The sequence below is a fragment of the Aplosporella prunicola genome, assembly GCF_010093885.1.
Source record: "Aplosporella prunicola CBS 121167 unplaced genomic scaffold K452scaffold_15, whole genome shotgun sequence".
Classification (NCBI taxonomy): Eukaryota; Fungi; Ascomycota; class Dothideomycetes; order Botryosphaeriales; family Aplosporellaceae; genus Aplosporella; species Aplosporella prunicola.
Window position 1 is genome coordinate 250,005 of NW_022983543.1, and position 20,304 is coordinate 270,308.

The 20,304-nt window shown below is 54.8% G+C and overlaps 7 protein-coding genes across 7 annotated transcripts; 2 read left to right on the top strand and 5 right to left on the bottom strand.

The window, feature by feature from the left end:
• Nucleotides 1–600: 600 nt before the first annotated feature.
• On the bottom strand, nucleotides 601–1,644 carry K452DRAFT_309355 (uncharacterized protein; the record flags this gene model as incomplete). Its single annotated transcript, XM_033543242.1, has 2 exons — nucleotides 601–1,351; nucleotides 1,406–1,644. 2 exons carry the CDS (start codon nucleotides 1,642–1,644, stop codon nucleotides 601–603), a joined length of 990 nt encoding a protein of 329 aa, XP_033396605.1.
• Nucleotides 1,645–1,819: 175 nt separating this feature from the next.
• K452DRAFT_251677 (uncharacterized protein) lies at nucleotides 1,820–2,904 on the top strand. Its single transcript, XM_033538226.1, has 2 exons — nucleotides 1,820–2,004; nucleotides 2,083–2,904. The coding sequence occupies exons 1-2, from the start codon at nucleotides 1,964–1,966 to the stop codon at nucleotides 2,585–2,587; spliced, it is 546 nt and encodes a 181-aa protein (XP_033396606.1). The 5' UTR covers nucleotides 1,820–1,963; the 3' UTR covers nucleotides 2,588–2,904.
• Nucleotides 2,905–4,530: 1,626 nt separating this feature from the next.
• On the bottom strand, nucleotides 4,531–6,526 carry K452DRAFT_229307 (uncharacterized protein; the record flags this gene model as incomplete). Its single annotated transcript, XM_033537031.1, has 2 exons — nucleotides 4,531–4,575; nucleotides 4,676–6,526. Coding segments are annotated over 2 exons (1,896 nt in total), but the record flags the coding sequence as incomplete, so codon positions are not given.
• Nucleotides 6,527–6,862: 336 nt separating this feature from the next.
• On the bottom strand, nucleotides 6,863–9,339 carry K452DRAFT_351625 (uncharacterized protein). Its single transcript, XM_033545730.1, has 3 exons — nucleotides 9,024–9,339; nucleotides 7,234–8,966; nucleotides 6,863–7,180 (listed from the first exon to the last, which is right to left on the bottom strand). The coding sequence occupies exons 1-3, from the start codon at nucleotides 9,226–9,228 to the stop codon at nucleotides 7,007–7,009; spliced, it is 2,112 nt and encodes a 703-aa protein (XP_033396608.1). The 5' UTR covers nucleotides 9,229–9,339; the 3' UTR covers nucleotides 6,863–7,006.
• A 357-nt stretch (nucleotides 9,340–9,696) lies between these two features.
• K452DRAFT_298968 (uncharacterized protein) lies at nucleotides 9,697–10,590 on the top strand (the record flags this gene model as incomplete). Its single annotated transcript, XM_033542171.1, has 5 exons — nucleotides 9,697–9,769; nucleotides 9,825–9,844; nucleotides 9,905–9,931; nucleotides 9,991–10,182; nucleotides 10,243–10,590. The coding sequence occupies 5 exons, from the start codon at nucleotides 9,697–9,699 to the stop codon at nucleotides 10,588–10,590; spliced, it is 660 nt and encodes a 219-aa protein (XP_033396609.1).
• A 1,367-nt stretch (nucleotides 10,591–11,957) lies between these two features.
• Nucleotides 11,958–12,618, bottom strand: K452DRAFT_42520 (uncharacterized protein). The gene has a single exon (XM_033546649.1). The coding sequence runs from the start codon at nucleotides 12,605–12,607 to the stop codon at nucleotides 12,221–12,223; it is 387 nt and encodes a 128-aa protein (XP_033396610.1). The 5' UTR covers nucleotides 12,608–12,618; the 3' UTR covers nucleotides 11,958–12,220.
• Nucleotides 12,619–16,502: 3,884 nt separating this feature from the next.
• K452DRAFT_229268 (uncharacterized protein) lies at nucleotides 16,503–17,595 on the bottom strand (the record flags this gene model as incomplete). Its single annotated transcript, XM_033537026.1, has 3 exons — nucleotides 16,503–16,895; nucleotides 16,967–17,404; nucleotides 17,458–17,595. 3 exons carry the CDS (start codon nucleotides 17,593–17,595, stop codon nucleotides 16,503–16,505), a joined length of 969 nt encoding a protein of 322 aa, XP_033396611.1.
• Between the last annotated feature and the right edge of the window lie 2,709 nt (nucleotides 17,596–20,304).

Below are 20,304 nucleotides of genomic sequence, written 5' to 3' on the forward strand. Positions count from 1 at the left end.
GCGGCGGGGCTGCTGCTGTAGTCTGCAGAGTCAGACACTTGCTGCGCGTTGACGTTAGGTTTAGGCGCAGTATGTATGTAGGTTGTCGTGTGCTACTGCTGCCTTGTGCCTAACGGCCCTGCTTGCTTGCCTGCTTACTTGCTTGCTTGCCCTGCCCCTGCATGTGTGCCTCCCTGCCCCTCCATTGTTGCTCCGCTGCCGCCACGCCTGACCGCTCAGCGCGTGCATCGCCGCCGCGGCTGTGCCTGCAGAGATGCCTGACGGCGGGGCCGGGTGGGTTTCTGGCGGCAGGCGCGCTTGCGTGATGATGATGTTGAGCCGCATGCAGAGGCCAAAGGGTAGCCGCGCTTCGAGAAAAATGGATGGAATGCGCCGGGCTCCACTGCTGCGCGCCGATATGCAATGCAGGTGTGCACGCCGTCCTTTTTGCTTTTCCCCACCTGAGCCGGTCCGATCCATTTCCCCGCTCTCCAGGTCTTGTGCGTGCGTGCGTCCTGCTGCGCTGCGTCTGATGATGGGAGAAGGGGGAGGCCTGTTGGTTGTCCTGGGGGCTGATGATTGGGTATCATGAGATTACAATATGCTGCCGCCGGTTCTCTCTCATCCTCCACCTAATCTCGCCGTAAATGCAAAACGTCGCCTGCCTAAGCGCGCTAACAACTCCCGTCTGCGTTCTGAGCTCGTCGTTGTCGCATCTCGCGTCATGTACTCCCCATTAAACAGCATATTTACTTGCTCCCGGACCGTGTCCGCCACGTACAGATCTGCCACGACAGCTTGGCCGGATTCCAACGTATCCAGCGTCGCGGCCAAAGAACTCGAGCCCAAGCTTCTTGTATCGTTCAGTAGTTCGTCCCTCTCGCTCGGAGGTGTCCGATCTTGAAGGTCCGATAGACTCGAAGAACGCCGCAGGATTCCTCTCTCTTCCGAATCCACGTCCTGTCGTGGCCTGGCCGCCGTCGTGCCTCGCGCAGCTCCTGCCGTCCGGGCTCCCGTGTTTGTTTCCGTCGGTTCCTTGTTCTTCTTCAGTTTATAAGACTTCAAGTACGCCGACAGCATCACCAGTTGCAGAGCCAGGATAAGCAGGTCCAAAAGCAGCAAATGGAATTTGGACGTCGGGCCCTGTTGGCCTATCCAGTCGATGAGCAGTCCGCCGTGCAAGTAGCCCTTGGTGGTCTCTCCGGCCGTTGGCGGGGGAAACCAGAGATGTAGGAACAGGCATATCAAGTTTGAGCCACAGATGGGGTAGATGAAAGGGCGGTTCATGGGAAAGTCGGGCAGGATCTCGGGCTTGGGCGTGAGCCAGATAAGCTGGACAAAAGCGCGGAGCACGAGACGTAGGAATGAACAGCTGCGCAGACGTGTCAGCATGTTACGCTGGGTGCGGGCAAGATGGATGTCTTACTCCAGGTAGTACACCGCAGACAGCTCGGCATAGATCAAAATATCGAGGTTCCTCAGCAAATCATCCAGACGGCCCACCCTCCGGGCCTTGACCTTCTTCCTCTGCTCAGCAGCGACAGTCGCGGCATCGGGCTCGGGGGCGTCGACTGATGGTGGTGCGTCTCCGCTCTCATGATGCAGGTCCGCGGCGGAGGGCTGCAGTGGCCGGTCGTGCGTGGACGGGCCAGGCTCATCGTTCATATCGTGAACGGAGTGTGTAGAGCTGTCGCGCTCATAGTACCGTGGCCTTGTCGCAGGTGCGTGTGTGGTTGAGGGCTCGGGAGACGTCAGCAGCCGCCGCCATGGCGGAGCTCCGCGCGCCAAGACCCGTCCGACGTCGCCGATTTCCCGCGCGATTGGTGACGAAGTCCATCTCACGCCAATCCACCATATCTATCTGCAGCTTCTGCCCCGCTCGCTCTTTGTGACTTTTGCCCCTTCGCTGCTGCAATTCGCCCCTTTGCTTGCGCAATTGGGCCTGTTTGGGCCTTTCCGCCATCTCCACCACCACAACACCATCATGTCTGACGCGCCACTTCCCTCGTCCTTCGACGGCAATGAGTGAGTCTTTTCCCCGCATGCGCCTGTTACACCGCAGCGACCACATGTCCACCCGAAACCTCCGCTGACTCCGCGCAGGGACTTCTACTCCGAGAACCGCTGGCAAAAGCTCACGCGCCGGCTGAAGGAAGAGCCCTTGATCCCGCTGGGCTGTTTCCTCACATGCTGGGCGCTGTTCGGCGCGACGCGCTCGATGCGCACAGGCGACTCGCAAAAGACGAACCGCATGTTCCGGCGCCGTATTTACGCCCAGGGCTTCACCATCATTTCCATGTACGTCGGTTCCATGTACTGGAAGGAGGACCGCGAGAAGCGCAAGGAGTATGAGAACCTGAGCGAGGAGAAGAAGCGCTTGGAGAAGCGCGACGCGTGGATACGCGAGCTGGAGGCCAGAGATGAGGAGGATAAGGCCATGAGGGCCAAGATGGAGAAGCTCAAGCAGAGGAAGAAGGAAAGTGAGGCTGCTGCTGCTGCGGCTGCGTCGAAAGAGGCTTCAGAAACGAGGAGTGCATTGGAGGGTTCCGAAGAGAGGGGACTGGGCGTTATGGAAGCTGTCAGAGCGCTGCTCGCAAACCGGAAATAAATTGCGGACATGGATTGAGATCAAAAAACAGGACCACTAGGGGACTATCGCTTTGGTGTACAAACCGTTTGACAGTTACATAAATTCGGTACTCGGCGTATGGGGTGGGATAGGAAGGACTTCACTCTGTCATTGTTGTAAGTCCCAGGCATTTCGGGGGCCTTGAGTGCACTGTGATGAATGAAAAAAAGATGGATCAGTTTGGCTCATGGTCTCGAGTTGTTTTACCATCGTTTACAAAGTGAGCCTTTCCAACTTATTCTCAATGGAAAGTTAATCGTCGTCAAGGGACTACAATGTTAAAATGCTAATTGGAGCTCTGACAGTGAGGTATCCGAGTTGTGAAATTTATAAACTGTCCACTGACTACATGAAAGATTTAGTATGAGCTTTACTTGGAACTAAAAACAATGTCTATAACTAGTCAGAAATTAAGGAAGCCTTGAAGACAATCTCATGCATCACCACATCTCCTCACCACTGCTCACCAGATACGATACCTACAGCCTTACCAACACCAAAACTACGGCCCTCTCACCTGCACGATCAGCCACAGAGGTAAGTGAGCTAATGAACGCCATTCAAATGTACCCAGTTACGAATGTCGTGATTATCTTTAAACATGCTACCTGCCTCACCAACCTCACTTGTTAGCGAGAAGACGAAAACCCACCTTACCATCCTTTTATATCACTTCCCATATACTATACGTACTGACGTATCTTCAGCTACAACATACCCGCGCGATCAATTTGTTTAATCCTCCAACTTTCGCCGGCCTTTCCACTCGGTCAGCCGAATGGAGGACCCTGGCTTGCAGGTCTACCGTCGGTTATATTTGATATCATGGCAGTAATTTTATCATTTTAGACCCTAAACATCACTGTCTAAATCTATTCTCCTCGATATTTACGACTGACCAATTTATGATGCTTGGGCCTTCACCGAAGACGTCTGGTATGTCAGTGTGTTCGAAATGAGTGACCTCACGAGAAGACTGAGTGCAGCATAGTTGTGAACTCTGGCGCAGGATTGGATTAACAGGGGCGTGGGACGTGTACTTATAAGCCTAACTGCAGTGTTCGTGTATTCATAGACGCCATCGAGAATAGCAGGGCCATATTACATCCTCTGACACAAACCTTGGTAAGTCCAGTCTCCAGCACCTTACTGAACGCTATCTTCTTGATACATCTCTAGGCGCCCGAATGAGCCACCTCAAAACCAATACTACTTCTCATCTATCAACGTGAATGCCCACACGGACTTCGGCAACCCCGTGGCTGCTGCCATGCCGGCGCCTGTTTCCTTTAAGATTGGTAGAAGAACAAAAAGCGAGGAAGTCAGAGTGATGAAATGAGAGCAAGTAAGCGAGACTAAGTGGGAGTAAGAAAGAAGCACATCCACAAGCACCAAACATCTAACGCCATCACGTTCTCTCCACTATGAATTCGCTCTGCAGAGAAACGATGAATCCAAACTGCACTGGCTCCAGCATGTCTGCTTTCTCCCCAGTTTTGATTCCTACTTACCGCGTCACCCCAACCATTTACTACATCATGCTCAACACCGCTGCACATACAGTATATTTCAAGCACATCACGCGCCGGGAACTAGGCATACGCAGACAAACAGACAGACAGACAAGGTAGCAAGCAAGCATCAGTCAGAAGAAGGCACACAGCAACAGCAACAGCGCCATCAGACCTTTCACCACTTCTCATTCTTGATCTATCAACAACGCGGAGAGACGAATCTAAGTACACGCAGCCCGACGGCCACAGGGAAGGATGAAGACGGCGATGACGACGGAGGAAACATGGGCACCGAGAGGCGCCCCGTGTGTTGTTTGTGTACGTACGTGTACAGCAGGGAATACAAAAAAATTGGTTTTTCTTTAGATAGACAGACTGTTTAGGTAGGCGTATCTAGCTAGCGCGCGCTCAGTCGACGAGCAGGCTCTGGAGCCTCGCTTCCGTGGAAAGAACCTGTTCGAGAACAATATCGTTAGCCGCATTCATCTTTGACGAGCAGTGTTGGGGACATGGAAAAGAAAGAAAAAGGGAAAGGGGGATGGGTATCACTCACATCAAGCGCCTGCCTAACCTCCAGCACCCTCCTCGCGTCGCCCAGCCAATCCCGCGCCAACATCTTCGCCCAGCCCGAAAGACCGTTCATCTCACGCGCCGCGGCGTCGATGTTGCCCTCCTCGAGCAGCATCTCCGTGCGCGTCAACACGCTCTCGACGTCGTTACCGACCGGCAGGCCCTGGCCATCGCCGCCCTTCTTGAACATGACCTTGCTCAGCACCAAGCTGGCCGCGTGGCTGGCCACACCCGCATCCTCGGGCAGCAGCGCCGCCTTGCGCACCTCGGCCGCCACGCGCCGGAAGCGGTCGATCAGCTGCGACGTCGTCGGCACGCCGCGCTGGTAGGCCGCGGGGTTGATCGACGCAATGGCCGCGTTGACGACGGCGTCGTCGGCCGCGACTTCCTTCAGTGCCGCCAGCTCCTCAACAAACGGACGCGGCTGGTCTGCCTTCTCGACCGCGGCGCGCGCCGCTTCAACGGCCACAACCATGTGCTGCGTCTTCAGGTTGGCGTCGATGACCTCATTCCACTGACCCGTGAGGCGCTCGAGCTCCTGGACCGAGTCGGAGAGCTCGGACAGACGGGCCAGGCGGCCGTTGCGCTCCGCTTCGACGTGCTGGTGCACAGAGTCAGCGAACTCGCGCTGCAGCGCAATAGCCTGCTGCATAAGCTCGTTCCTGAGCCTCTGTTCGTAGACCTTGTCCGAAGACTCCTTCTCAGCCCTAAGCTTGATCTGGTAAACCTGAGAAAGCTTCTCGCGCTCGGCCTCAAACTCCTCCTTCCAGCGCGTCTCCTGGTCCTGCATCTCGGATTCGATGCGCTTGACCAGCTCCTTAGCGCCTTCATCGAACTCCGTGTGCAGCGCCTTGATCTTGTCTTCGGACTGCTTCTCAGACACGGCCTTCATGGTCTCGATATCACTGACAATCTTGGTGAGCTCGCCCTTGGCCTTGGAAATTGCCGAGTTGTACTTGGAGCCGGCGTTGTCGGCGTTGATGACGGTGATGATATCGTTGATGATCTTGACTACATCCTGCACAACAGGCTCCTGGGCACCCTTGATTTCGAGGTTGTCGATGGGGGTTGCGCGAGAAGGACGAGCGCCCTCGTTAGGCATGAGGTCCTTGGTAATCGATTCCGAACCCTTGCCTTCCTTGGCAGCCTCACCAGCCTTGGCCGCCTCGACTGGCGAAGACTTGGAGGCCTTCTTGTTGTCATCGACAGCGCTAGAATGCTTTCCTTTGCCACCGAGGTCGCTGCTGTGCTCGCTGGGCTCCTTCTCTTCCCACAGCTTCCACGACAGACCGCTCTTGCTCGGGATAGTGATCTTGTTCTCGCCGCGGACCTGCTGGTGCAGGCGGCCCTCGCTACCACGGCCAGGGAAGCGCTTGCGGAACTCGCGCTCTTCAAAGTAGCCAACGGCATCCTCACCAAAAGGAACGTACTCGGTGAAGAAGTCGTGGAAGTTGTCCGAAATCAACGAGTAGTAGACGCCACCGCCATAGGCAAGACCGGAGAGCAGGATGAATGTAAGAAGGAAGCGACGGAACTTGCCCTTCTTCGGGGGAGGAGGGACAGGAGAGCCAGCGGGGGGAGCGACGGTGGCAGAGCCGGTGCCAGTGGGAACACCCGTTCCGTGACCAGGAGCGGAGCCGGCCGGGGGGGACTCAGCACCAACGGCCTGGGGCGTGGGAGGGGTCAGAGGAGCGGCCTGAGGGGGGATGGAGCCGGTCGGGGTTGGGTTTGCGGGAGTCGCGGTCGGCGGAGGAGGGATGTCTTCGGGCAGCCTCGCGCTGTGCGAACCGGGCAAAACCGTCTCATCAGGCTTCCTGACATCAGAATAGAAGCGCTACAGCCCAAGGTCAATGGTCAGCAGGCGTCGTTAATGCGCCGTATTTTCTGGCGGTGCGTACCTGGCCGAAGCGTGCAGCACCAGCCTGGCGCGCCGCGAGCCATTGGGAGCCGCTTCTTCTCGCGACGGCCGTGGTGGCCAGCTGGCTCGTTCGTGCAAGGGAGACGCGCAGCATGACGGGCTGCTGAGGTCGGGAGGAGCTTCGGATGGAGTGCTCGTGTGGGTTGCGATGGAGCTGCGGCAGATGAAGTCGATTTTCGGCGAGCTTCCGCCGGGCCCTGGAGGCTTGGCCGCGTTCGTCCGCAGCCGCGGGTGCACGTCATCACCTAAAAGCCCACCAAAGACATGGATTTATTGTAGACCGCCCTACCACCAAACAAAACAAACGAAAGTAATTCCCACGCCGGCCGGCCATAGTACAGTTGTCGTAGTATGTGAAACCCTTGCCCCAACGCCGCTTATCAACCCACCCGACTTCTACTCTATTCTCTTCTTGTTGCCCTCCTCCAAGTACGCCAGTCGGGCGTCACTCTTGCCCCTTTCGTGCCTTGCAACCAACGGGCCCAACAGCGGGTCCTTCGACACCGACGACATCGCATCCTGGTAGCCCTCAATGGCGTACGGGGGCGTGTTCAGCTTCGGCCAGTTGACCTAGTGTCTGTTAGCGTCGGGAAGGCGATCTGCTCGGATGTATGTGCACTCACATATAGCGTACCGTGCGTCCTAATGAACTGGATGCACGCAGCGCTCACAACAAAGCAAAGCAGCACAAGAATGCGGAGCGGCCAAACCGTCGCGTCAGGAGCCCGCCTGGTGAAAGTGGAAACGAAAATAAAGAAAAGGGCACCCGCAAGGATGTAAGGAATGGACTGAATGGCCAGAGGCCTACGATCAACGAAAAGCAGGCTGTTGCCAATGTTCGAATCTGAAGGAAGGTAAGTGCCCTGGAACAGGTCAAATGCGTCCTGCCTGGGCCCGTCAAGGAAGTTGTTCTTAATGTAGCGCGTAATGGAGTTGCTGAGATCCTGCAGCATTCCGGCTTTTGTGCGGTTGCCTGTACGGGTGAAGTCGGTCTTCAACGCACCCGTGCCAGAGTAGGACTTGGAAACTACATCAGCGTTGTCGGCCCAGATGTTGCGGAACAAGTCCTCAAAAGCAACATCATCCTGGGCATTCTCGCCCTCCCTCAGCATGCCCAGGTCGATGAGCATCCTGCTGAGGATAAAGCGGCCGAGCATGCTCTGCACGACGTTGGTGCGATCTAAGCAATCCATGCAATTCGTACGCACAACGCTCGTCTGCAAGCTGCGCACCTCCATGCGACCATGTGGGTCACCGGGCATATCGATACCCCTGAAGTATCCGTGATTCCGAATTGGTCCCTCCAGCTGTTGCAGCAATAGTGCGGCCCGGTGCCAGCGCAGACCCTTGGTCTCACTATGGAAATCAAAGTAGATGTAGTGGATCCGGTCATACTGCTGCTTGTCCTGCATGGGTTCGATGACGTGGAACTTCTCCTCAGTGACCTGGTCGCGCTCCGTCGTCTCCGCCGGCGAAGACACCAACTTGTCTACCATCTTCTCGTATGCGTCCTTGACACTCTTCTCTCTTCCCTTCTGGTTCACCAAGTTCACAAGATAGTTGTCACCGTACAAGCGGATCTGCTCATCGAAGTGACGCCTAGCAGCCGGAACGGCGCTCTCAATACTGCGGACTTGGAGCTTCGGAGTGTACTTGAGTTCGTTGATCTCGGCCCAGTAGACAGGAACGCTTCCTCTCGTCTGGACGTATGACAGAACCTGCGTCTCTTTCCCCGCCTGACTTCCAGTTTGGAAGCCCGAGTTGCCGGCAAATCCTCCCAATCCATTTGCATTGTCGTTCAGTATGATTGCCTGCTCCGTCTCGTTGAAGTTTGAGACATTTCCGTTCTCGTCTACGCCCCGAGAGAAGTATCGCGTCCCTGCCTTGAGCCTTGAGCGCCGAGTGATGAGAATGAATGTCAGAGGATTGCCCTTGATCGACGTGTTTTTGATCTCCAGCATGCCGAACATGACGGGGAGAATATAGGGGTCGACATCTTTCTGTATGCCACCGCTACGGAACCCAGACGCGTTCGTGCCACCGTTGCGGAAGTCTATCAGATCGGACTGTATGAAGCGGTTCCAAAAGAAGCGGTCGTCGGCGCGCTTCCACAGAGGCTGCGAGTAGTCGCCTTGAGCCTGACGCTGGAAACTGTTGGTGATGTCGAAGGAGTAGGAAAAGTACATGGGGCCATTCTTAAGGAGAGTCTTCAAGTAGAGAAGGTACGTGTCTTCATCGGGATCGCGCAGGGGGCGCTCGCGGAGGGGCAGGAACTCGGTCGCGGCGACCTTGTAGACCATGTGGCCCTTGAGCCTGCCAACAGGCTGGGCCTTGGTGATAACTATGATGTATTTGTCTGCGCAAGCTGTGTGAGCGGTAACGTTACTCGCGACGAGGGGCTATAAATAGATACCTAGGCGCAACTTGATCATACCCAGCACGCCGGCGATGCTGGTGACGCGCTGGCCTCCGACAAGCTTGCCATCGTTGAGGCGCAGGTCGCCGGAGGGCCGGTCGACAACCAAAGTCGGCGAAGAGGGGGACGAGGGGGAGGAGAAGGCGTAGAAGGAGGGCGAGGCGTGGACGTTGATGTCCCGAAAGGGAAGGATGGCAGCCATTGTGGGCTGGAGGGATCAGACAGCAAGGCTAAGCTGGCATGCAAGTCGCACAGGAAAATGCGCGCGAGCAGTGGGATGGTGGAGGAGGGGCAGGCTTGGAGACAGCGGGAGGGTGTTTGATTACGGTGGCATTTACGGGCATGCGCGGGCAGGCACGGGAGTGACGAATGCGCGTCGCCGGGGTTTAGTCGTGGCCGGCGGCAGGCGGTGGCCGAGGCGCGTCGGCGCGGCCACGACTAGCCAGCGACCCGGAGCAAAGCCTCCCACACCCTGCCAAGCCCGCGCTCCAGAAGCTCCAAGCTTAGCCAAGTCACCCAACGGCGGCCAACGTCAACACCCAGAGACCGCACTCCAAGCCCGCAACCCCTTCACCACCCCGCCATCTGCGCCCATCGCCCAACAGCCCCCTGACGCTGTACATAGCCCGCCTCGTCCCACGCAACCCACATACAGAGCGCCAACTCCACCATGGCCAACAGAGTCCAGCCAGGCGGCCGCCCCGGCGCCTCGCGCTTCGCGCAGTTCAAGCTGGTGCTGCTTGGTGAGTCTGCCCGCCTCCCAACCAAGTCGAGACGACCCAGCTAACCCGCTCGCAGGAGAGTCTGCCGTCGGAAAGGTACGAGAGAGAGCCCCTGCGCCAGTCAACTGCGGCCCGACACTGATAGATGTTTCTTAGAGTTCACTGGTCCTGCGCTTCGTCAAGGTTAGCCCGCCAGCGCCATTGCATCGCCCCGAGGCACCCCCAGCTGACGCGTTCCGCAGGATCAATTCGACGACTACAGAGAATCTACCATCGGTGCCGCGTTCCTCACCCAGACCATCGCCCTCGACGAAAGCACGACGGTCAAGTTTGAGATTTGGGATACGGCAGGCCAGGAGCGCTACAAGTCCCTGGCGCCCATGTACTACCGGAATGCCAACTGCGCCGTTGTCGTCTACGACATCACGCAAGCCGTAAGCACACCCCGCGCACCCCGCAGTGTTCTCGCTGAGACTGACCGCCTTTTCGCACAGTCCTCTTTAGACAAGGCAAAGGCATGGGTGAAGGAACTGCAGAGGCAAGCAAACGAGAACATCATTATCGCTCTCGCCGGCAACAAGCTCGATCTTGTCACCGAAAACCCAGACAAGCGCGCAATAGCCGCTGCCGACGCGGAGCAGTACGCTAAGGAGGCCGGACTCCTCTTTTTCGAAACGTCGGCCAAGACGTCGGAGAACGTGCGCGAGCTCTTCACCGCCATCGCGAAGAAGCTGCCGCTTGACCAGGCCGGCCCCAGAAACATTCGGTCTGGCCCCCGTCCCGGCGTGGACCTCAGGCCGGAGGCGACAAGCGGACAGGGTGCGGCGGGCTGCAACTGCTAAACGACTTAACGCATCCTTTCTCCCTCTTTGTCCCTTCCGCCATCTCTCCCCCACACACGACAACAACCCTTTCAGGTATTCCCACTTTTTTTTCTCTACATCTTGATGATCCCCGCATTTCCAGCGTGATTCCGATCCGACGCTGGAGGGTGGGATGTTGGACGACAGGCGGGCACGTCCTCTGGTGGCCAGACGCTGCGGTAGTTCTCAGTCACTCTTGGAGGTTGGGGTTAGGCGTGGTTTTGCTTTTTGCTATCTGCGTGTGTTTTCTTATCAGAGCCAATACACTAATGATTTCGACGTTCCCTAAATTTCCTCTTTCATTGTATTCTGTTTCTGAAGAACACTCAAGTCTTCGCCTGCTGGAAAAGGCACCGCTCACTGACAGGCTCAGATACCGAGTCCTACATGCCAACACCATCACAGTGGATCCTGAACAAACATTCGTTATAGCGGAGTAGTCCCAAATTAGAAGTAGCTAAATCAATGATGCGGGAACCAAATAGATGGCTGGCAAGGTATGGAATTTCCAGGGTACACCACCCGAAACATTTTATCGCCGGCTGATCAAAACTATCCATTCAACGAGTAGAACGCACAACCCACAATAACTGCTTGCACAAAGCCAATCTTATCTTGTATCCTTATACCTATCACACTTAACGAAATGCCGCTGGTTTCTGGAGAAAGATCGGCCGTTGCTTATCTACCCCGGCGACCATGACAAATGCGACAGCCGCACCCTTTGAGCTTTCGTCTCGTTTTACGCAAAGAACGAACAGTGCAAACAAAAAACCGAGGCACGCCAGTCTAGGCCGAATAACGCCATTCAAAGGCGATCCTGAATGCGCTGGATCTTCTTTGTTCTCTCGACTCAACTGCGCCCCCACCCGCACCCACTCGCACAAGCACGACCACCGACAACCCCACTCCTGTGCCGCAATCCCGTTGCTGGCACAGACCTATCAGAGCTACATTCTGCTCGTCACGTCGGGTGTACCGCTCTGTATTTGGGTTTCCAAATTGCCGAAACGGGCGGATGGTGTTGCAATGGGTCAACACCACCCACATCAGTGTATTCTTAAACTAAACACCACACTCTAACAAGCACATACGACCATAGGTCACAGAATACAAGGCATCCCGTCCGCTCTGCCAAATTTAAGCTGTGAACCGGCTGATTAGTAGTTAGGTGGGTGACCACTAGCGAATCCCAGCTGTTGTATGTTTTTATTTTTTGCTATCTGGTCTTCTTTTTGTTTTTGTATGTTTTTGTATGGCTTTGTATCGGGTTGGAGTTGACAGGTTTTCGGAGAACATTACTTGAGCAGAGGTTCAAGGGATGTCCAGGGTGCGCCCTAGATAGCACAGCCCATGCCTCGCACCTCACTTTACCCCTCCTGCCTTCAGCTCTTAAGACCTTGTACGTATAAAACACAAGGTCGATTACTCAATTCTGTCCCAACTCGTCTTCTGTTATTGAACTGTAAGGGCTCACTTGATTTTCATTGTCTCAGTTTTCTCTCATTCATGGTTATGGGGATCAGGCTCGAGCCATATGGAACGCCTTCTCGGATACCTAAGCCAGCGCGTGAAGTTGCTGCGCACCATGGAAAACAAAAATAGCCTTCTAGCGGTGCATGGCCTTCGTATGACCATACATGAGAAAGATAATTGATCTCACGGCAGATGAGGCTACGGACGTCGACACTTTCGGTAGCAATACCATACCTGCTATCAAATCGGAGCAAAGTCCCTCTGATTCGGAGAGATCAAATAGTGACTCCGCATCCGATGAATCCCAAACTGAAGATCGTCGCTCCAAGTCTGATGAATTGGAAACTGAAGATAGTCGCTCCGAGTCCGATGAATCGGAATCGGAATCTGAGACTGGCAATTCCGAATCCAGTGGCTCTGGGTTCAAGTTCGAGCCTAACAGAGCCGACTCAGTAAACTTCGATAACTTCGTGGCGGAGGCTGCAGATGTAAGATAATACTTCGTTTCTTTTTTAGCCATAAACTCTGTTTTGCAATTGATTGAGAGAAGACGGAACGGAGAAGTCCAAGATTTTCAAGGATCAGGAAGTTTATGTACTCATTCATCCGTTGCAGTCTCCACTGAGTTCTCTGACCCTGAAGGCACAAGCTATGAACAAAAGAAAGGTATTCTTTTGTACAAAGAGCGGTTCAAAAAGTCACTCCTCGAATCCACATACAGTTTCTTCCGACAAGAGTCTGCTCACGTTCCAGTGGAAAGAGACGTACTAGAATACATGAAATAGGTTAGGGGTTTTTGTTCTAGTGGTGTCCAGACAAGTATTGACATGGAACCCAAGCCGTGTTTAAGCTCAATCAAGAACAGAATCTTATACCTTTGTACCTGCTCAGCGATTTCAAGAAACTGATGATCAGCACATGCAAGCAAACTCTGGTCGCAGATCACCTAGACATTCTCCGCAACGAATTTCGGTCCCTGCTACATAATAGAGACGAAGATCATCTCCGAAAACCGTATGGGCTTCTTGTCCGCGTGTCTGACGGCTTGGATCCTCTCCGCACATAATTTGAGAAATACGTACAGAGAGAAGGCCTTGTCGCGATGGAAAATATATTACGTGAAGAAGACAACCTAGATACGCGTCTGTATGTTTCCACCCTGCACAACTCTCTGGATCCGTTCCAGTGTTTGGTCTCCGAGCTCTTCAATGACAATGCTGGCTTCGAAAGATCTTTGGGGATTGCGTGCCTCACAGTTTTCAATGAGAACAAATTTTGTCGAGCGGGGACTTATAAGTCCGCTGAGATGCTTGCAGACTTTGCAAAAAGTATATTGTTGAGCTCTCGCGAGATCAACCTGTCGAAATGAAAATAAAGGAGTCACTGGAAAAAATCGTAAGCCCTATAAGACGGAGCCGAGAAATTGGAGACTGATTAGCTACAGACTACAATCTTTAACGTCTACATCGTCGACAAAGATGTGTTCGAAAAGCTATATTGTCGACATTTTGTCCGAAGGCTGCTACTGCTACACCCAGTTACTCTGTCTGAAATGACTGAAAGGGCCATTATCAGCAATTAGTTCATACAAGGGTGAAAAACAAAGCTTGCTACCTAGATACAATGCATGTTCCAAGACATGATTGAATCTCGCGAACTTCAACTATCCTTTAAGGAATGGCAAGATACGTGAATCAAGGATTCTCTAGAATATCACATTGACACATCCTTCTACGTCCTACGTTAGGGATTCTGGCCACTCAACCTGCCGGATACAAATTTTGCACCACCGAGTTCTCTAACAGCCAGTATGAAAACCGAGGATTGGCATGGCTGTGGCAGCTGTGCGACGGCGAGCTCCAAGATCTCGTACACCAAAAGCCACCGCGCATATTCCAAGTTCCAGCATACCAGATGACTACCTTGTTGTTTTTCAACGACAGCAATGAGCTGCCCTACAATCAACTTGCAGAATCTAGTCGACTACCGACTAAAACATTTAAACCCCTTCTTCCTGGACTTGTGAAGTCGAAATTCCTTTACTGCCAAACTTGATAGGATACAGAAGAGGGTTAGTTTACCTTTAACTATAAGAGTTCGAGACCGAAGATCAACCTGAACGCCATAATGAAGAGCAAGAAGAGAAAGGAGCTCGAGAGTGTAAAATGGACTAGTGTGGGGCATAGAAAGTTGCTTATTCAAGTAAGTAGATGCTCAACGCATTCATAATACACTAAGATGGCTAGTTCGTCGAGCCTGCAGTGTACTATTGTCCGCATTATAAAGATTCGGCAAAAAGTGACTGTTAAAGAGTTGACTTTGGAAATGGTGCAGTAACTCGCCTCTCTTTTTAAACCCTCGATTCCAACAGTGAAGACTTGCATCGACGTACTTGTAGTTAAGGAATATCTGCTGCGGCTTCTAAATGACGGTTCTGAGTATATTGCGTAGAGTTTTCGGGGTATTTATCATTAGCATGTGCAAGAATATTCGCCAACAAGGCAGATCGTAAACATGGTCTTGATAGTGAATGAAAAATCTCAAAATCTACAAGATATCAGTGCATATAACTAAGTACGAGAAGCTAACCACTGACAAAAGTGCGACGAGATAACACATCAGTGTGCCAGAAAAACTGTTTTTGAGAATAAAAGTTTGGGTTTAATGAAAATCAGCTGGGTAACTGGCTGGACTTAAGGGTGTAACGCTGCCATAAGCTTCTATGCCTTAAAAAAACCGCCCTGGACGAGCATGTATGGGTGGTAGTGAAACAGTTCACGTAGCATCTATCACACCTCTCCCCATATTATCACCCCATGTTAGCTCTATTCCGACACAGGTCAAGTAAGTTCCCATCCAATCGAACACCAGCATTAATCATACCCTCAACGCCATCCATAGCCCCAGCACGACATTGGTTCTGCATAGGGACGAACCAATTCCTATCCACCCAGAGATCCTACTTTACCGTAAGCACAACTCCTTCCACAACAGCCTCACAAGCTGCTCACAAACAGCGATCGAAGCCACATCCACCCAGCCAAAAATCCGTCCTTGCTACATCCCGACCCTTTTGACACTCCATAGCGACACCACACACGAGCGGGCCCAGTACGCTTACTGCGTAGCCGAGACTGCTTGTTCTGCGTAGCTTGTGTCTGATCCTAAGATGATACCTAGTATACAAGAGCATTGGTAACCCGTTCGAATTCGTGGGTTATACCGAGACCTGCTTGGCGTAAACTGTGCGGCACCTGTTTGGTCAGTGATAGCTACGAACACGCGCTTGGTCTCTCGAGACGTTGGCAAAACGACAGACGCGCCGCCACGATGCAGGTACTTGAGGGAGGACTGCCTATCGAGTCGTCACTCTCGCCGAGGACAAGGGCGTCAAGCTCACAGAGCTTAGGGTTACTTACTTACCTAGCCTCAGGCAGTACTCCTAGTCCACGCCGCAGGCACCATCGCCACAGCCACACAACCACTTAAGCCTGCCTCCACGCCCAACCACCCTTCAGTCTCAGGCTCAAGCACAGCCACCACACAGCCAGCATACCCAGCGCCAACGCGCACAAAGCCCAGCTCTCAACCCACTTACCAAACCCACAAGGATCACTCCCGCCCACCACTACCCTACCCTCTACACACACACACGTGCGTACATACACACCCCAGCCCGCCCAACCGCCACCAACGTAGCCCAGCACCCCAAAAGCCAAAAGCCCGCAAAGATCTACCCGCCGCGCAAGCACCGTCGCACAAATACCGTCACGGCGCGCCGAGAACCACCATCTCTCCAATCCGGGGAAGCGATCGGCTGGAGGAGGAGGCGCTAGCCCGGATAGGAAGGTGCTTGGGAGTACGTACATACTGCTAACTGCGTCTTATGGACCTAGCTAGGAGGCAGCTTTGTATATTGTACTACCTACATACGGAGTATAGTATGTATGTATGTAGGTTGGGCTCCGCGCTGGCGAGGTTCTGGAAACGGTCGTTGTAGGTGCAGGATGTGTTTGCTTGATCATCTGGACTGACATCGGGGGCTAGGATTGCAGCGCGGTTCACTGAGTGCGTGTGGCAGGTAGGCAGAGCAAAAACTAGGTAGGTAGGAGCGAGTTATGTCATTTTTCAACAGCCGGGTATCTAGCGCGAGCGTGCTGTGAGCGGACAACGTCCGATCAGGGCAATCGAGATAGTATAGACAAGAAAAAAGCAAAAGAGAAAAAAGAGATGAAAAAAAGAGATGAAAAAAAGAGAAAAAGACCTATGCCCGTCCTGTTTATTTGGTAACCGTCCAATTCCCAACGCCGCATTATTTTGCTCACAGGAGGAGCTGTTGTGCGCGCTTGCAGTGCACGCATGAATCATCACCCTCTCAGCTCCCATTCTGCTCTCCGATCTCCTTTCTGACTTTCTTAATTATGCCTGAACGGCTCGTAGGCCGTTGCCTTCTGGTTGTGCATGTCCTTGAGCGGGACCTGCTGACCGGCCCAGCTGGTGTGGTGCGTGCCATCGTTGGGGCCGGCGTACGGGCTCTCGACGCGCTCATACGTGTACGGCGTCTTCTCGACCGTCATGCTCTTGCGGCCGCGCTTGTCCGATTTGCCGGAGCAGCAGCACGAGCTGAGGAACCAGAACAGGCCAGCGCCGATCGAGAAGGCCACGGCCAGCCACGTAACGGCCATCATGTGGCCGCCGAGGGAGGCCTTGATGTTGTATTTCTTAAGGACCGAGTCAAGGGTTCCGACCAGGGTGGTGTAGAGCGCGGTCGAGGTAATCGAGGCAGCGATCGTGAAGAAAGTGGACGCCTGAGTGCATATCACGTCAGCTTAATGTCGCGTGGTTACGTGTCGCGGTAGGAGTTGGTTGCAAGACTTACGGAAGTGAGGATCGTGGTGACGAGGCTGCCCCAGCGGCTGAAAATGGCGAAGATGCCCACAGCAATCTCCGCAACCGTCAGCCAGAAGGCGACGGCGTAGGCAGCAAACATCCACTTGGCGACCTTCTCGTACGCCTTGAGACCCTTCTGCAGATCCTTCGGGACCTCGTTCGAGGTACCCGTCCTGTTCAGGCCCCAGACATCAATGGGATCGAACCAGTACGCGCTGTGCCGCGATCCACAGTGCGTGAACTTCAGGCCGCCGGTGCCGTTCTTGTCGGCCTCGCAGTAGTTCCAGATACCAACGGTGTAGACGTCGGACAAATTGGACCCCACGACCGAGTCAAGCATCTTGAAAATTGAGTTGTCGACACCGACATCGCCGAGAATATCACTCGCTGTACTACTAGCATTGGATTTGAATCCCGATGTGTCCGCCTGGGCGTGTGGTTAGTGGTTTGTTTGTTTGTTTGGCTTCTGTGCTCGCTCACCTTCATGAAGTAGATGTTGGACAGGTTGCTGTCGTTCTTGTTTACGCTGCCCAGGAAGACAACGAGCAAACAGATGAGCGACGCAATCGAGAGCGCCATAGGCGTCAAGATACAGAAGAAGCGTCCGACTTTACCCATGGTTGCGGCGAGGTTGTTCAGTGGTTGTCAGGAAGATCAGGCTGGCCGTCCAGATAGGTGAGGTTGAGATTGGACGTCACACACGACAGCGCAAGCGGAGAAAAGCGAAGGTGCAAGAGACGGCGATAAGGCTACACAAACAACGCGGGGGGGCTGGTTGACTTATAAACGAGCGCGTGAAGCGTCTTGGTGGACGATCAGCGGCGGATGATGCGGTGTGCCCTGGTGCGTTGGGCAGGGCGGCCTGGGGCGCAGCAAGTAAACCAAAACAAGTGGGGAAGAGCGTCAGCCACACCACACAAGGCTGAGCAGCAGACGTGGCGGCGAGCAACGTAATCTGCGAAAATGGGCGACAGTGGCAGGAATTAGAACGAAGAAACTCGGCGCGCGTTGGCAGGCACGGCAGGTTGGCACCAAGCGTTGCGTCCCGTCGATCATTCCGGGGGTGGAGGAGGGGAGAGGGTGCGAAGAAGCTTGGAGGACGGAGGCCCGCCCCCAAACCAAAAAGTCAAAACACAAGCATCAAAAGTTAAAACAACAACAAGGCAGTGCTCGCCCCATGCCCTGTCCTCTCTCCGCCCCCATCTCTCCTCCTCTCCTCTCCTCTCCTCCCTCGCTCCCACTGCCAAGTCCGCCCACAAGACAGGACAACACCAAACCCTAACCCAAACCTGCCTAGTCCCCACCTCAGCCTTCTTTTACCCTCACGCACGCCCATTTGCCCAGGCCCAAGCAGCCGCAGCAGCCCAAGCACACCTAACCCTACCCGCACTAAGCCCATCACACGTCGATTGCCCTCAGACCACCCCGCCAAGGCCAAGCCCACCCCGAAACGGCCCCAAAGACCGCAAAGGGCTTGGCTCAGCGAAGCCGCTCCGGCCCCCCGGCCTCGTCATCAGTGATCAAGCACTTTTGGTGCCGAGCCAAAAATAGCACGCAGAAGGCGCCCGGCTTACGCAACGCACCCGCCGCCGCCGAGACCCCAAATCTCGCTGCGTACGACGGGGCCGCGTGGTCGGTGCCACGACGACGACGACGCCGACGAGTACGACTGACGACTGACGACTGACGACGACGATGACGATGACGATGACGGCCGACCGGTGAGGTCTGCGCTCTAGGTGCGCACGCCGCTGCACCGTGGGAGAGGTACCTACCTACGGCACGGCACTGCACCCGCGCCGCGTTGCGCCGCACGCGACGACGACGCCGCCTACCGCTGCACGCGCAACGCCGCAAAGACGGCAACGCGACGGAGGACGGCTATGGCGGCGTGCGCCGTGTTGGGCGCATACGTCTGCGCGTACGGAGCGAGATTCGGATCGGCGGTGGGCGGGCGTGCGGTACGGGCAGCGGGAAGCTGAGAGGAAGAAGACTGAGTAGTGAGGTACGTAGACGAGAAGGAGGAGGGTTGGCAGTGGCAGTGAGGAGGATGTGGTGGTGGTGTGGTAGAGGTGGTATTGTAGAGTAGCAGTAGCAGGTAGAAGAGGAGCGGGAAATGGAAGGGAACATTCGGGAGGGCGAGGGGGGTCTCAGTCAGATATCTGCTGCCATCTCATCACCACCCCAGCCAGCAACCTCGCACCCTAGCCAGCGACCACCAGTCAGCAAGGCCAACGGCGTCGGGCCCGTCCGGCCTCGCGCAGGGGTATGCGTGCTGTTGTGCCCGCGTAGGGCAACTATGTACACTCTGTCGCTTCCACCTACTAAGGTAGTTACATGCTACTACGGGATTCATCAGCACCTGCCCTCCCGGCGAGGGCCGTGTAACCCCCGAAACGGGCGCCAACCCGAAGCAGCAGCACCCGCAAACCAACCTGCCTACGTAACTAGGTATGTAGGTAGGCACCTACCTAGCAAGCCATACGTACCACGTAGGTCATCAGCCACCAGGCGGCAAAGAAGCGAAAGCCGAAACAGCCACCTGTGCCTTGTGTTTGTAGTCTCCAAACGCTCACTACTACATACGTACAGTAGCCGTGCCTAGCGCCGCAACGCGTAGCCCGTAGCCGTTTACATCAAGGTGCCTGGGACCTACACCGCGCACGCGTCCCAGTGCGCGTACGACAGCAGACTGCAGACTGCAGACACGCAGACCCGCGAGTACACAGCACTCCGTCCGCTTCCTCACAAGCAAGCAAGCAAGCTAGATACTTCGAACATAGACATAGATAGCTCAAAACCAAATCAATCAATCACTCGACCAATCTCACAAGCCAGCCAAGCAACCAACCGCGCACGCATGCAATGACGTTAGCCCGAGCGTGTCCTACCTACGAGTAGGTACCCTATCTTCCACACCCTACCCAACCCTACCCAACCCTACCCTACCCTCCTACGCACCCACCCACCACCACAACACACGCCCCTACCCCTACGACCGCCGATCCCCGCGCCGATCAGCCCGCTCCTAGTACAGTACGTACCCACGCCCCGTCGAGCCTACGTAGGCCGTAGTACGTAGTACGTAGTGCGCAGCGCGCCTGGTGCCGTCTTGGCTCTTGCCGCTTCGTCTTGCGCGGAAAAAGCCAAAAAACCACACACGCACACGCGCACGCGCAAATCCCGCTCGTGACGAAGCTGGATACGAGTCTGCGTCACGCGGAGATAGGACCTAGCGGAGTGTCATTTTGACAGGGAGATGAGGACTGACTGACGACGACGACAAAACACACACACACGGGTGTAACGGGACGAATGTCGGAGGAA

Coding starts and splice junctions, on each gene's coding strand:
- K452DRAFT_251677 (XM_033538226.1), top strand. CDS start 1,964: ATGTCTGACGCGCCACTTCCCTCGTCCTTCGACGGCAATGA. Junction 2,005..2,082: donor TCGTCCTTCGACGGCAATGA/GTGAGTCTTTTC, acceptor GACTCCGCGCAG/GGACTTCTACTCCGAGAACC.
- K452DRAFT_351625 (XM_033545730.1), bottom strand. CDS start 9,228: ATGGCTGCCATCCTTCCCTTTCGGGACATCAACGTCCACGCCTCGCCC. Junction 8,967..9,023: donor TATGATCAAGTTGCGCCTAG/GTATCTATTTAT, acceptor CAGCTTGCGCAG/ACAAATACATCATAGTTATC. Junction 7,181..7,233: donor GGACGCACGGTACGCTATAT/GTGAGTGCACAT, acceptor AACAGACACTAG/GTCAACTGGCCGAAGCTGAA.
- K452DRAFT_42520 (XM_033546649.1), bottom strand. CDS start 12,607: ATGGCTAAAAAAGAAACGAAGTATTATCTTACATCTGCAGCCTCCGCC.